The 14,800-nt window shown below is 54.8% G+C and overlaps 1 protein-coding gene across 1 annotated transcript; it reads right to left on the reverse strand.

The window, feature by feature from the left end:
• Positions 1-387: 387 nt before the first annotated feature.
• LOC139009921 (cytochrome P450 4F2-like) lies at positions 388-13,337 on the reverse strand. Its single transcript, XM_070414036.1, has 12 exons — positions 13,140-13,337; positions 10,956-11,100; positions 8,213-8,266; positions 7,994-8,121; positions 6,918-7,039; positions 5,900-6,170; positions 4,930-4,996; positions 4,620-4,749; positions 2,057-2,190; positions 1,883-1,947; positions 1,645-1,727; positions 388-1,056 (listed from the first exon to the last, which is right to left on the reverse strand). The coding sequence occupies exons 1-12, from the start codon at positions 13,335-13,337 to the stop codon at positions 879-881; spliced, it is 1,575 nt and encodes a 524-aa protein (XP_070270137.1). The 3' UTR covers positions 388-878.
• Between the last annotated feature and the right edge of the window lie 1,463 nt (positions 13,338-14,800).

Genomic DNA, 14,800 nt, shown 5'->3' on the forward strand with positions numbered 1-14,800 from the left:
ACAACCTCCCTCATCCCTCCCCGACCTGATCTTGCACCAGTAGGGTCCCTCGGCCTGGCCTGCGTCCTCTCACAATCTGGGACCCCTCGAGGGATGTCTGAGGGCCAGTTTTGGCCCAATCTTGCAGGCCAGGCTGAGGGACCCCACTGGTGCACAAATTCATGCACTGGGCCTCTCATTTCACTTAATCCTCAACCAGCAGAGCTCCCAGGACTCTTCTCACAGAAAGCTGCCTTCTCCAAATTCTACAAATATTATTTCAAATATGATAGCCTTTATCCAGGGAAAGATAATTAGACACACAAGAACCCTGACCCTATGCATGAAAATCAGCAGAAACAACGGACAATATAACAGATACCGTTATTGCAATGATCAGGCACAAACTATAAGGCAACCGGGCTTGTCATGTTTAAGTAAACATTGTAACAGGGTAACCATAGGAACATCGTGAAGGATTCTGAGGTGAGAAAAGACTGGGTATGTTAGGAGATCAGAACTGAGGTCAGGATGGCCAGTGTGTGTAGGGTCACGTTGGGTTCTCCTGTGTGACTCAGGGCCTCAAATGTGCCCCTTAGATCCGTCCTTCGACCTGGTTCCTTCCTGCTCAAACACCTCCCATGGCTCCCCACTACCCAGGCTATAAAGTCCGTGCTTGGGCTCAGGGAGAGCCCGCGATTAGTGTGGGCCCAGTGGTCGGCTGGAGACCCCAGACCCCTCCACCCAGCCTCACCCACTTCCTGGGTCCCCGCAGGCCCAAGAGCCCGCTGCAGACTCAGTGAGGCTGAAGCAGAGGTGACAGCACAGTTCTTTTCCTGGGAACCTGCAAGGGGAGGTGTGTAGGGTCTGGGTGGGCTCCCAGGCCAGACAGCGCAGGGTCACTGTGGGCCGGCTCTCAGCGGCTCCACCCGCAGCCACAGGCCGCCCTCAGCGCGCAGGATGATCTCGGGCTTCCTGCGCGGCTCCGCCAGGTCGCACAGGACGCGGAAGCGCAGCAGCGTGAGCGCCAGGACCACCTTCATCTCGGCCATGGCGAACGCCTGCCCGATGCAGTTCCTGGGGGCCAGAGGGAGAGGGACTCGGAATGCGCCCGGGCCCTGGCCCAAGACCCCCATCCACGCCCGCGGAGATGGAGAAGGGGCTACGGTGCCCGGGATGGGGAAGGGGCTATGGTGCCCGGGATGGGAAGGGGCTACGGTGCCCGGGATGGGGAAGGGGCTATGGTGCCCGGGATGGGAAGGGGCTGCTGTGCCCGGGATGGGGAAGGGGCTATGGTGCCCGGGATGGGAAGGGGCTGCTGTGCCCGGGATGGGGAAGGGGCTGCTGTGCCCGGGATGGGAAGGGGCTGCTGTGCCCGGGATACGGAAGGGGCTAGTGGGATGGGGAAGGGACCCCGTGCAGGCTGGCAGATCCCCTGGCTCCAGCAAACTCGGAGCAGCACGCAGGCGGAAGGGGCTCTGAGCACATGGGGTCCCTTCCTTGCACCCACCCAACCCCCATCACCTCGGGTGAGGGAAGGGAAGGAGAGACCGGCTCTGACCTTCTTCATCCCCCCTTCCCGGCCCTCACTGTCCTCTGGGCCCTCAGCCCAGATCCTGCCCCATCACCCCTTCCCGCCGCCTCCTCCGATGCCGCTGCCCTCACCTGGGCCCCGCAGAGAAGGGAATGAAAGCCAGAGGTGACCTGTCCTTGCTGTTCTCTGGGTCGAAGCGGAAAGGGTTATAGACCTGAGGGCGAGACCAAGACGGGGCTGCTGGGTGGGGTCTCCCGACAGCCCGCCCTGGCAAGTCATGTCTGATTTGCCAGGTCAGAGCCCTGCTCCCCTCCCACCCCCCATCCCCCAAAGGGAGTGGACAAGGATGAGGGAAGGGGGAGGCCGCACCTCGGGGTCTGGCCACACGGATGGGTTGTGATGGGTCCCAAAAATACTGATGAGGCAGGTGACGCCTGTGGGAGGGGGGTGGGGGGCGTCAGGAGGAGGCCCGGCCTGATGGGCCCTCTTCCTGCCCGGTGGCTCCTCCCCCCAGGTGGCTCCTCCCCCCGCCACGGCCAGCACCTTTGGGGATGACCCGGCCATCCGGGAGCGTGATGTCCTGGGTGCAGCAGCGGGAGATGACGGTGACCGGGGGGTGCAGGCGCAGGCTCTCCTTGATGCACATGGTCAGGAAGGGCAGCTGGGCCAGGTCGTCCCTAAGGACCCACACGGTTACCCACCCACAGCAGAACCAGACCCCTCCCAGCTCCATGAGCTCTCTCTGCGTGAGATAATCAGTTCCAGGTGGACCGAATAGCTCCAGACTCATGAGGTTGTGCACATTAAATGGGTACAGCTTTTTGTATGTCGATCACACTTCCATAAAGTGGTTTTAAATTCAAAGAGAAAACCAGTGTCACAAACCCAGTGTACCATTTACTAGAGAAAATGTTAGAGGTTTTTCTGAGCAACACAACACAAGAACGCCAACCATAACAAGGTTTACAAATTTGCATTAAAAAAAATATTCTGTAGCCCTAACCGGTTTGGCTCAGTGGATAGAGCATCGGCCTATGGACTCAAGAGTTCCAGGTTCGATTCTGGTCAAGGGCGTGTACCTTGGTTGTGGGCACATCCCCAGTAGGGAGTGTGCAGGAGGCAGCTGATTGATATTTCTCTCCCATAGATGTTTCTGTCTCTCTATCCCTCTCCCTCCCTCTCTGTAAAAAATCAATAAAATGTATTTTAAAATATATATATTCTTTATGGCAAGAGAGCCAAATCAAAAGGCAAATGAGTAAGAAAGAAAAAAACACAGAGATCCAATATGTTACTTATCACGGTGCTAGAGAGAGTAGCTAATGCAGTTAGGCAAGGGTATAAAAGGAGAGTAATATAACTTGAATGTGGGAGGGAAATGTGCCATTTTTGGCAGATAGTGATTTCATATTTAGAAAACACAAGAGAATCCACTGGAAAATTATAAATATTGAAGATCCAGTAAAGAGCTAAATTCTTTTTCTTTAATCCCCTTCTTTTTGTGTGATGAATTAAATTTTCAATAGCTGATAGTTAACTGGTTCACAATTGGAAAACTATAAAACACTAGCCCTGAAAGGACACACAAGAAATTATTCGTGGAAGTTACTCCTAGGGTGAGGATTAAGAAGAATGTTTATTTATTTTTTAAAATATATTTTTATTGATTTCAGAGAGGAAGGGAGAGGGAGAGATAGAAACATGATGAGAGAGAATCACTGATTGGCTGCCTCCTGCACACCTCCTACTGGGGATCGAGCCTGCAACCCCGGCATGTGCCCTTGACTGGAATCACACCTGGGACCCTTCAGTCCTCAGGCTGATGCTCTATCCACTGAGCCAAACCGGCTAGAGCGGAAGTTTATTTTTACTACAAACTCTTTTGTACTCTTTTCTCTTTAAGAGCATGAATCTGTTTGGAGTCTCGGTTGAAAAAGCATGAACATGTTTCTTCACCGACAGGACTGCTGTGCTGAGCAAAGGCTTGGCGTCGAGACCGTTACCTCCCACATGCCTGTCCAGCCTCAAACCTCCTCACCACCTCCAGCCCCTGCCCTGGCGAAGGCCCAGAACCTCCTCCCTGGGCCCAGGGGCCGGCTGGTCCTCTCCACTGTCTCCCACACTAGCCCTAGAAAGATCCCTCTGGTACCCAGATCTGCCCTGCCCTCCTCCTGCACAAACACTTCCTGTGGCTCCTCATGTCCTTGGGTTAAAATGGAAGCCATTAACATTGCTTTCAAAGCCTTCCACATCTCTCTCTCTTCTTGACTCGCTCCGTCTCTTCCTTCCTCCTTCCTTCTCCTTTCCCTCCCCTTCCTTCCCTCTTCTCCCTCCCTCTCCCTCTGCCCTTCTCCCCGACTCCCTTGCTTTGCCAGGACTGTCCCTTTTTACCTAACTGGGCCAGGTCAGTAGATCCATGCAAACATCTACTGATCAGCATTCAGGGTCACAGCGGACACACTCTTTCCGCCCTCAGCCTGGCCCATCTTACTGTCAACTGGGGGCCCTGAGCTGGGACCGTTCCCGCCCAGGCTGGGAGCTCCCAGAAGGCAAAGGCTGGCTGGGTCCTTCCTGGGCCCCCAGGACGCAGAAGGGGGCCGGGGAGAATTGGAGATGGCACCGAGGTGGAGATGGGGGGCAGTGTGGCAGTGTCTGTTGAAGACGGACTGGATGGGGGAGATTCAGGTGTAACTGGGCAAGAGTTGAGTGGCTTTGTGCCTAGGGGTCCCCTGTGAATCCTGGACTAAACAATATGGAAGGAATTGGGAGGCAAGAGATAAGTAAATATTCAGGTCGTGAAGATACTTGAAAAAAAAGTGATATCAGAGAGGAAAGGAAGGGAGTGAAGGAGAAGATAACTTGCTGAAATGCCCTCACACATTGTCCCTACTTTTCTCAGCAGCCCTGATCTTTCTGTCCCCAAAGCCTGTAAGCTCTGTCCTGCTATCCAGGCTGGTTCCAGACCCTGCCTTTGAACTCTGCTTCCATTCCCGCTAAATGGGAGGACACAATGACAGAAACAACCAAAAGATCTTCCCTCTTCCCCACTTTGGGGGCAGAGCCAATGAGAGGGGCTCAGGAAGAGGCCAGGAGGACCTGCACTCACCAGTCAATCTCTGGAGGCTCTCGGTCCCCCAGGAGTTGTTGCACCTCCTGCCGGCAGCGCTCCTGGTATTCTGGGTGCCTTGCGAGGTTGTACAGGACCCAGGAGAGGCCGCTGGCTGTGGTATCATGGCCTGGGAGGCAGTCAGACAGGCTTGGGTCTCTGGCACCAGAAGGTGGGCCGTGCCCTTATGTGAAGGCCCTCGGGGAGGACGGGGAGGAGTGGGAGGGATGGGGTGGTCCAGGGCCCCCTGCCGAGCCCCTGGGGTAGACAGACCCCTGCCCCCTCTGTCCTCCCACACTGGGGCCCTCACCCTCAAACATGAAGGTGTCCGCTTCAGCTCGGATGTCCTCATCTGACAATTCATTCCCATCTTCATCCTGGAGAGAAAGCAAGACTCTCCAGATCACAGCAGCTCTGCCGGCCCCTGAGGCAACCTCTGAAGTGCCATCAACCATTCAGAAACCTAGGCCCACACTGCACTCCTGACCTCCCTTTCTCACCAGCACCAAGAGGCCGTGACCCACAGGCCTCCTCCTTGGCCTCATTGCCTCCTGGTGATGAGGGCTTTCTGATTTAAAAAAAGATACTGGCAAGCTGGGTTACAGATGATTGAATTGCCTTGGCAATTAGAAAGTGAGCATTGCTCCCGAGCCAGTGGCTCGCATTCTAGGAAGGTCAATCCAGAGGCTCTATCTTCGCTGGAGATGAGGAATGGGTTATAAATCTATACAACCTGTGGACTTTGCCTTCTCAAAGGATTTGTTTATGCTCCGAAACCATAATAACCTCCTCCTCCTTCTTCTTCCTCCTCCCCTCTCTCTCTCTCCTCCCCCCACCTACTGAAGAAAGGGCCGATGTGTCAGCTGTCCCGTGTAAGTTCTAAGATTCAAAATGTGCAGGACCTCTCCTGTGATGCAAGCACATGGTAAACATATCATGTAGCCCTGAGAAGAATGTGGGAGAGGGGAACCAGGGCTATAGTTCTAACCTGGCTCCTATTAGTGCTATCAGTAATAGTATATATACTCATGGTAGACTAACTTATTAAGTTGGAAGTAGAATAAAATCTCAGGCCCTTCACAGTTTCAAACTTAGTGATCCCCTACAGGCTGCACTGCACACAGTCACCTCTAAAACTCATCCCTGACTATCCGCCCCGCCTTCCTCAAGCACCCTCCATGGCTCCCCAGTGCCCTCTGCATCAAATCCAAGCTCTTCAATTTGACATTTGAAAACGAGGTCCATTCTTCCTTTGCAATTCAGATGCCACAGAAGCCCACCTTGGTCAGCAGGAGCACATCGATGAAGTCCAGAGTCTTGGTCCTAGCCTTGGCCTTCAGGAAGTCCTCGACACCCTGGTCAGGGAGGGTGCGGCGCCGCTCCTGGATGACGGCGTCTGTGAAGTCATGCATCAGGCGGCAGGCCCGGCGGAAGCGCTGTCCATCGGGGGTGAGGTAGTACAGGAAGTCTATGTACAGGAAGAGCTGATAGACCCGTTTTGTCACCAGGGCACTGAGCTCCAAGATGGCGGCAATATAATCGCTGGGCCTCCTGCAGGATGAGGCAGGGAGGGAAGCAACAACTTAGTTCACTTAAAGCCTGAGGTGGTCCTCCCACCAGAAGCCAGGAGCGAACTCCACTAGGGAACTGAGAAGCCAGGAACAGATGGCCCTGCAGATACCTGGTGGGGATGATCCAGAAACATGACTCTCCCTGAGCGGCCTCCATGCCCAGGCACCCAGAGCACAGCTGAGACATCATGCTTCTCTCCTCTCTCTCCTCCCCAGTGTCTGCCCTTCCCCTTCCCTAGACTTTCCACACAGCTCAGACTTCATCCTCTCCTCATTGGCCAATGGGCCCAGCCCCCTCCCCAGTCTCCTTGCATCCAAGTCAACACCATCCAATTGGTCTTCTCTAGAGTGAGATGTCCAAGCTTCGTTTGGATCACAACCCTCAGCTGCTCGAACACCTTCCCTGGCTCCCTGGACGCCTCAGGATAAAGATCATACCCCACTTCATGGCTTATTAACGGCCCAAAGATCTCACCCCTGCTAAGCCCCCTCACTTCACTTCTCCTCACTGTTTCACACACGCTGCCCATTCCAGCCTCCTGGCCTTTAGCAAACGGTTCTACCTACCTGAAGGGATCACTCTTGCTCATGCCCCTTCCTTGTCCTTCAGTGTCCAGCCTGACCCACCTCCTCCAGGAAGGCCCTTATGATTGCCCTGGTCAGTACCTACTCCATCTACTCCCTTGGGCCCATGGCTCATGCTCCCAGGCTCTGGGAAGAGACTCACTCCTGGCACTTGCTGTCAAAACTGAAGACACATTTCTGCAGACTGTCCAGGGTCATGAGGCTGATGTGCTCAAACATGTCCAGACGGGTGCTGCCCTCTGAGGCCAGGCGCTTCCACTTGGCCTGGACAGAGAAGGGCATAGAGCTGGGGCTTCCCTGAGCCCTTCCCCAACCCCAACCACCTGATGGAGTCCCCAGACCCTGCCTCTTGGTCCTCTGCCCCAGGCACCCATCCCCAGGGAGGATCAGGCTTGAGTGGGAGTATAAGCTTTACTCTTAGGACAGAAAGAGCTCCTGGCTGGGAGGCAGGAGACCTGGGTCCAAGGTTCACACTCTTCACAATGTGATTTTTCAACAACCACCATTAGGAGTTGGAACCTATTGCACCGCCATGTAATTCTGTGCTCGCCTTTTGACTTGCGTTCTCCAAAAGTCTGTGGTGAGAATGAGGAGGTATTGATCCTAATCCAGGATCTCAAGAGGGATCGCAGCCTCCTCTCAATCTCTTGGAACCCTGCCTCTGCCATGTGAACAGCCTGAGGTGCCCAGGAAGGAGAGAGAGAAATGGTCTAGTTGTCCCAGCTGAGAGCTTCCTAGGTCAGCATGCAGCCAGGCGAGGCCCAATCTCAGGAGCCCAGAACAGCAGAGCTGCCCCACAGCTGATCACAGGTACATGAGTGACCACAGCCACATCCAGAAGACCCCCTCCAATGGACTCACAGACTGGCTGCCAATAATCACCCGTATTGTTTTGAAGTGGTTTGTTACTCAACCATAGTTAGTGCGCAATAGTCATCATTACCCTCCATCATGTCTCAGATCCCCAAGGCCTCTGTGGGCGAAGCACAGAAACTAATGCCTCTGAACACCTGCTATGTATCAGGGACCTGACTCCATTATGTCATCTTCCCACACTATGGAATTATTCCATTTTACAGCTGAAGAAACTGAGGCTCAGAAAGGGAGAGCAATGGCCCAAAATCTACCCAGAAGAGTCAGCATTCCAGTCAAGATGCCGCTGAGCCCCCAGGACCCCGGAGGCTCCACTGAGACCCTCACTGAGTTCAAGAGACTCACGTGCATGATGTTCACGCTGTCGTTGAAAATCTTCATGTAGGGCTTCAGGATGTTGAAGTGGAAGGCAGGAGTCAGCAGGCGGCGGTGGTGGCTCCACTTGTCACCGGCACTCAGCAGAAGCCCATCCCCTAGTAGAGGCAACCACGGGAGTGGGCAAGGAAGGACCTTCCCCTGGTCCCCCAAGGGTGTCCCCAACCTGCTTCTCCCTCAGTGACTTACCCAGCCAGGGCTTCAGAAAGTTGTAGAAGACCATGTCCTTGGGTGCCACAGCAGCTGACATGAATGAGGACCATCAGGACCGTGGAGGGGGGAGGAGAGGGACCTTTAATGTCGGGGGGAGGGGTACTCCCAGCCAGGGGCCTGCATTCCCCCTCCAAACCCAGCATAGCAGGTATGGGGCAAGGGCAGAGGAAATGGCAAGGAGTGGGGAGGTGAGGGGGGACCAGGCCAGGCTGAAACACAGAGCAGAGCAAAGGCAGAGCGCAAAGACACACTCCTACATGCTTAGACACATCTCAACATGGCACAACATGCTTTAGCATGCCTTGATGTGATTCCTACATGGTCCAACATGCTCTAAACACCCAAGCACAGCACAACACTCTACAAAATGCCTTTACATGGACCTCAGACACCCCTTCTTCACCAGCACTCTCTGATATCTGCTGGGACATCTGACATGTCCCCAACATCTTTTAACATGTCCCAACATGGCTCAAACATGCATGACACACCCTGGCCCAGTCAATATATTCTGACATGGAAGCAAAGACAATCTGACATGGCTTCAGTGTGTCCCACAGACAGCCCCAGATAGTACTTAAATATGGTCCCACTAATGTCACCGATGTGAACCAAGTGTGACCAGGCGTACCCTAGGACCTGCTTTAACAAGACTCACATAAGGTCTCAGACATTTCTTAGTGGGACCCTGGGTCTCAGACACCAGACAGATGCAGAACATGGCCCAGACATGATCGGCAGCAAAACCAGACCATCTCAAATGGTTCTCAGACAGGCACCACCAGACAGTCCCCTGGCCAAGCTGAGCCCCAGACATGACTGAGGCCAACTCCATTGGAGCCCAGGTATACACATGTATCAGCTACAACTAGGACACAAGTGGAAACATACATGTGACCAGGGATGGCCATTCAGAAGATGTCACCCAGGCACAACCCAGGTGTGAGCAGACATGACTAGAGGTGGGGCAGGTGGGGGCCCAAGCGAGACAGAGGCAGTGGCATCTCCGCCACAGCCCCTCCTGTCTGCACCTGGGTCACCTGCCCAGCTGGAGGCAGCACAGAGACCTCAGCGATGAGCAAGCTGTGGTCGGAGGGGTGTCTACCTGGAGCAAAGAGCACAGGTTTGATGTAGGCGGGATGGAAGATGCGAACGACCGCATACGAGGGCCCCACCCACCAGCAGCACACACCCCCATAGGTGCTCGCCAGGCCCTGTTCGTACAGGAGGCCTTCCTATGAGCTCCGGATCTGGAGAGAAACAAAGAGGACCCAACTCCCACTGTAAAGGTGGCCAAGAGAAGAACCTTATCCAGCAGGTCATCCTCCCCCTGGGCTCCCTCCCCTTACCCTCAATACTCAACAATCAGCGTCTTTTCTCATTTGGATCCCAAGCACCACATTCACTGACTTCTCTTCTGTCCCATTTTCTAGATAAGGAAACTGAGGCTCTGAACAGCAGTCACATACCCGTGGTCTCCCAGACAGTCGGTGGGATGCCTGAGACCTGAGCCCAGGTCTGTCCGAATCCAGCACCTGAGTTCTGAACTAGTGAACTTCTTTGAACTCCGAAAACAATAATGACTCCGAGAACCCTATGCCTGCCGAGACTGCGCAATGAGGGTGGCAGTGACTGGATGAGGAGCTGGGCCAGGCCAGGCAGATTCAAGTGAATCCGGCCACTTTTCCTGGAACTGGTGGGAATGAGCTCACTTTTCCATGGAGCTTGAGCTTCTGGGATTCATCTTCACCAGCATGAGAGTGAAGGGGTCACAGAGGAAAACAGAACTCAAAAATGAAGACAGGTTCCTGAGGACATTCTTTGACACCTGGATCCAGCTGTGCCTGAAGGCAACCTTCGTGGACTGGACAGCCCACGGAGTCCCTCTCTTTGCTTGGAGCACACACGGGTGAGTTTCCACCACTCAGAACTGCAAGAGACCTCAGCAGTCGGTGAGAACCAGAGTCACCAGAATGTTGGTGTCAGAGACAAGCTCTCTGTCAAATGCTGCCTTTTCCCCGGCTCGGCCTCATCTGTCTGGGGGTGAGAAAAGCAGAAAGCCAAGGACAAGGCCCAGGCGGGGGCGGGCTCTCCTTGGGGAGACTCCTGGCTGAGCTGCAGGTGGGGTAGAAGGAGCCGACCCACCAGAGGTAACATCACAGAATAGCAAGCCCTCACTGCTCTGGGCCTGAGGGAGGGGAGCAGGGGCAGGTCTGGGCTGCGGGCCTGGAATGCTGGCAATGCCCCCTGCATTCCTCTACCCTCTGCTTTAAGCACTTTCTCCTCATTGTTCCAGACCCGGTTCCAGCCACTCCTCCTCCAGGAGGCCTCCCAGCCTCCTCCAGGAGAGACCCTGCTTCTCTTCTGGGCGGCCACAGCCTGCCTCTGGCCAATTCCGACCACACCAGGTCGGGGATCCCTCCGTCCTGACTCGTCTCCTCAAGACTGGGAGCTCCTCCTCCAGACAGAACCTTGGATTAAAGCCCCTTGGGGCCGCAGTGGGTGCCCAGGACACCGGGTCAGAAGCAGACGGCATTAGAGGGAGGAGGTGGTGAGATGCATGTTTGAATACATGAAAGAAAAAAAAAAGAGGAAGATGCGAAGAGAGAAGAGGGGAAGAGGGCCAGGTCCTGCAGGGGCCACTCAGAAGCTTGGCAGGGAAGGGCAAGAAGCCCCAGATGTGCCAGGGCACCCACCACCACCAGCTCTGTGTGGGTACCTGAGGCGTTGGTGAGAGCCTGGACCATGTCAGGGTGGCACAGAATGACGAAGGGGTAGATGGGACCTATCCAGACCATAAATCCCTGGGGGTAGGTGGCCACCAGCTGAGTTATGTCCCTCATGCCCTTCTCTGTGGCGGTGACCTGAAAGCAAGGCAGGGTTGTCACACCCCAAAGGAGCCACAGCAGGTCCCCCCTGCAGCCTCTGCAATGGAGAGTGTGTCTGGATTTTGCCTGGATGGAGACAATCTGCTTCCTCCTGCTCCTTCCCACAAGAACGTGGGTTCTGGAGGCCTCCCCAGGCCATCAGGGTGCCCCCCAGGCACAGGGAGAGGACATGTTCTCTGCCACCAGATTCCGAGGGACAGAGTTCTCTGCTCATCAGTCAGGAGGGTGTTTCCCACCTATGAGCCCCTTCTGCTGGCCAGGCTCTGTGTATAGTGCGTCCTGTCTATCTATCATCTATCTATCTATCTATCTATCTATCTATCTATCTATCTATCTATCCATCTATCTATCATCTATTTATCTATCTATCATCTATCTATCTATCTATCTATGTATTATCTATTTATCTATCTATCTTTCTATCATCTATCTATATCTATCTATCTATCTATCTATCTATCTATCATCTATTTATCTATCTTTCTATCATCTATCTATCTACCTATATCTATCTATCTATCTATCTATCTATCTATCTATCATCTATCTATCTATCTATCTATCTATCTTTAATCTAACATAGTGCATCAAGTCTGTCAGTCTGTGCATCTAACTATCTACCTATCTAATAGTGGATTCTGTCTGTCTGTCTATCATCTATCATCTACCTACCTATCATAGTTCGTCCTGTCTATCTCTCTCTCTTCAACCGATGGTCATGCCCATCAATCATGCTATTTACAAACGAAGAAAGGGACGACACATCCCCACTAAGGGGAAGGAGGGCAGGTCACCTCTTGGTGAGGCCTCCTCTTCCGTCCCTCAGGATGCCCCATGCAAGCCTGACAAATACCCCAGGTGCCCCAGGCAGGTGAACATACGTCGCTTTCACCCTAGTGACCTGCCCCCTGATGCCAAGGATCCAGAGGGCAGGATTCGTGATGAGGTTGGTCCATAAGGGAGAGTGACTCAGCTGAGGTCGCACAGCAAGAGGGGCTGGAGGAGAGAAGGTGACAAGGCCAGCGCCCATGGCTGCGCTGGCAGAGGTGGACCTGGAACGGCTGGAACTTCCATTCCAAGACCCAGAACCTAAGGCAGTCTTCATGCTGAGCTTGGGAATGTCCTCTTGTGAACTTGGGCATAGTGAGCAGAGAAATCACAGGATGTCCTTCCCCAAGCTGTAGTTCTCATTCCAGGCAGGAAAGGAAAGCTGTACTCATCCCTCGGCTGGTCCGGGGAAGGGAGGAGCTGGCCTTGACTAAGGGAGGTGATGGCAAATTCACCACTTAGGGACTCAAACATGATTAAGTGCCTGATGTGCGCCAGCCCCGGGGCTGTGAGCTGCAGATAGAGTGTCTGCTCCCCAGAGCTACCATGAAGTTGGAGACCCAGATAATAAGCAATAAGACAATTAACTGTATAATTAAAAAGAAGCAGGACCAAGTGGAAGGTCAAAGTCTGGGGTGTGGCAGGAGTTGAAGAAGGCTTCCAAAAAGAGAAATGAGTGGCCAACTTTAGCCAGGTTGTGCAACAGGCTCCTTGAAACATCTTAGGAGAGAAGAGTAAGGGAAGAGGACGGTATACCAGGAAGTTGAGGGGACGGGGAGCTGTGGCCTTGTGGGTGGTGGGGGTGAGCAGACACTCAGAAATGAGCCAGACAGGAGCAAACCCTGGACAGTGCCCCTGAGGTGGTCTGAAGGCTGGCTGTGGACACCGGGAGTCCTAGGGGACCCAGCTCTGCCCAACCCACCCTGGGAGCCCCTCAGAGGTGCACTACTGTGGGGAAGGCAGACGGAAATGGACCCAGAGCAGCTGGGGAGAGGCCCAGGATGTGGGGGAGGCCTGGGATGACAGAGTGGAGGAATGAGTGAGAAAAGAGGGGCTCCCCGTGACCCCCCCCTCACTTCACTTCTCTGCTGTCCTAGACCCTAGCCCAACCCCTAAGCCCCATTGCCAACCCCTTGGGGAGTCCATCTACCCTAATACCCAAGACTCACTTTGCTGCCCACACTCACCATGCCCAGGTGACCCCAAAACCAGTTCCGCTTTGGGGGCTGCGGGAAACATCGGAGGCGGCGAGATTTGTCATAGATGGTATAGATCCAGGCCAGGACACGGGCCAGGAGCCAGGAGGCTCCCAGCAGCAGCAGGAGTAGCCACGGGGAGGCTGCCAGCGGCCCCAGTCCCAGCCAGGACAGGCTCAGCTGCAGCATCCTGCAGGGCAGGCAGAGGGTGAGCTCCTGGGGCCTAGGACGGGGCGGTAAGGGGGAGCTCAGAGGCAGAGACCAGCTTGTGGAGGGAGAGGGTGTGTGGAATTGGCTCATGGAGGGCCAGGTGAGTGTTGGGACAGGACAGGGAGGGCTCAGGGATGGGTGAATGGGGGCTCAGGAGGGAAGGGACACCCGGGGAAATACAGAGGAAGAGCCAGAGGGAGAGAGCGAGAGACAGACAGTTACATGACCCACTGTTATCCACCCAACTCCCAGGCCAGCTCCACTCCCTGGTGCCACCCTAGCCTTGAGCAACACCTCTCCCCACCCTGGACCAGGACCCTCAGCTCCCTGACCCGGAGACTGGCACCTTCTGTCTGGAGCAGCTGGTTCCACACAACCTGCTCTCCCTCCTCCTGGGAAGACTTTGCCCCCGGTTTCTGACCTAGGGGAGGCCAGGCCGGGAGGGGCTGGGCTAAACCAACCAATCCCCTAACACCTACTTACCTCCACCCCAATAGGCACTGGCCCAGATAGACGGTGTTGTCACTATAGGCCTAGAACTAGCTCCGGGTCACACAGTGTGGACACTGGATCCTTAGGACTCAGCACCCCCCTCCCCCCCCCAGGGTGTCAAGGGTAGGTTGGGGGGTAGGCACAGATGACTCTGGGCCCCCAAGTTTACTGCCTCCCCTACCCTCCCGAGACCAGAGTGTGGCGGGTAAAAGCTTGAACTTGACTGTTGAGTTGCCAGGTGAGCCTTGTCCCAAACCTCTGCCAAGCTGCTCTCTCCAAGCTTGTCAGGTACAGGTCCTCGGCCCAGAGCTTGTGCAGTTTATTGGCTCAGAGTCATGAAACTCAGAGGCAAAAGCCTCTGGCCTCTGGGCGCACAGCCTGACAGGAGTTACAGTCCTGCCTCCCAGCAGCCCGGGGCCTGGACTGAGACCCGCCTGCTGTGAAGAGAAACCAGCAAACAGCCTGGCTGGAAGCTTCCCCATCAGACTCAGGGCAGGAAGGACCCAGAGGGGAGAGTGCACCAGGAGGCGAGAGGGGAAGGCTGAGGGGTCCTGACAGGGCAGGGCAGACTGGGAGACGCTGAATGAGTGTAACCCTGCCCTCGCTCTGAATGATGGCTGAGCCGGCCCCTCTGGGATCAGTCTTCCACCTGGGATGGTGACTGAGGTCTTGAGGGGCAGACAGAGGAGGGTTACACAGGAAGGAGGGAAGGATCAGGACCCCCAAGGAGTTGGAGTGAAGGGAACGAGCTGACAGCTGGTACTTGTGCTGCTGTGTACCAGTACACCACGGATAGTAAACCCACTCTGCTCAAAAGACTGTATGTACAGTGTGCCTACTGTGTGTTGGGCATTCTACATAAAGCATGCCTACTGTGTGCTGGACACCTCAAAGAGCGTTCCTACTCAGTGCCAGGTACTCTACATAAAGTGTGCCAACTATGTGCCAGG

The sequence above is a fragment of the Myotis yumanensis genome, unplaced genomic scaffold (assembly GCF_028538775.1).
Source record: "Myotis yumanensis isolate MYYU_CA2020_CCGP unplaced genomic scaffold, mMyoYum1.0.hap1 SCAF_5, whole genome shotgun sequence".
Lineage (NCBI taxonomy): Eukaryota > Metazoa > Chordata > Mammalia > Chiroptera > Vespertilionidae > Myotis > Myotis yumanensis.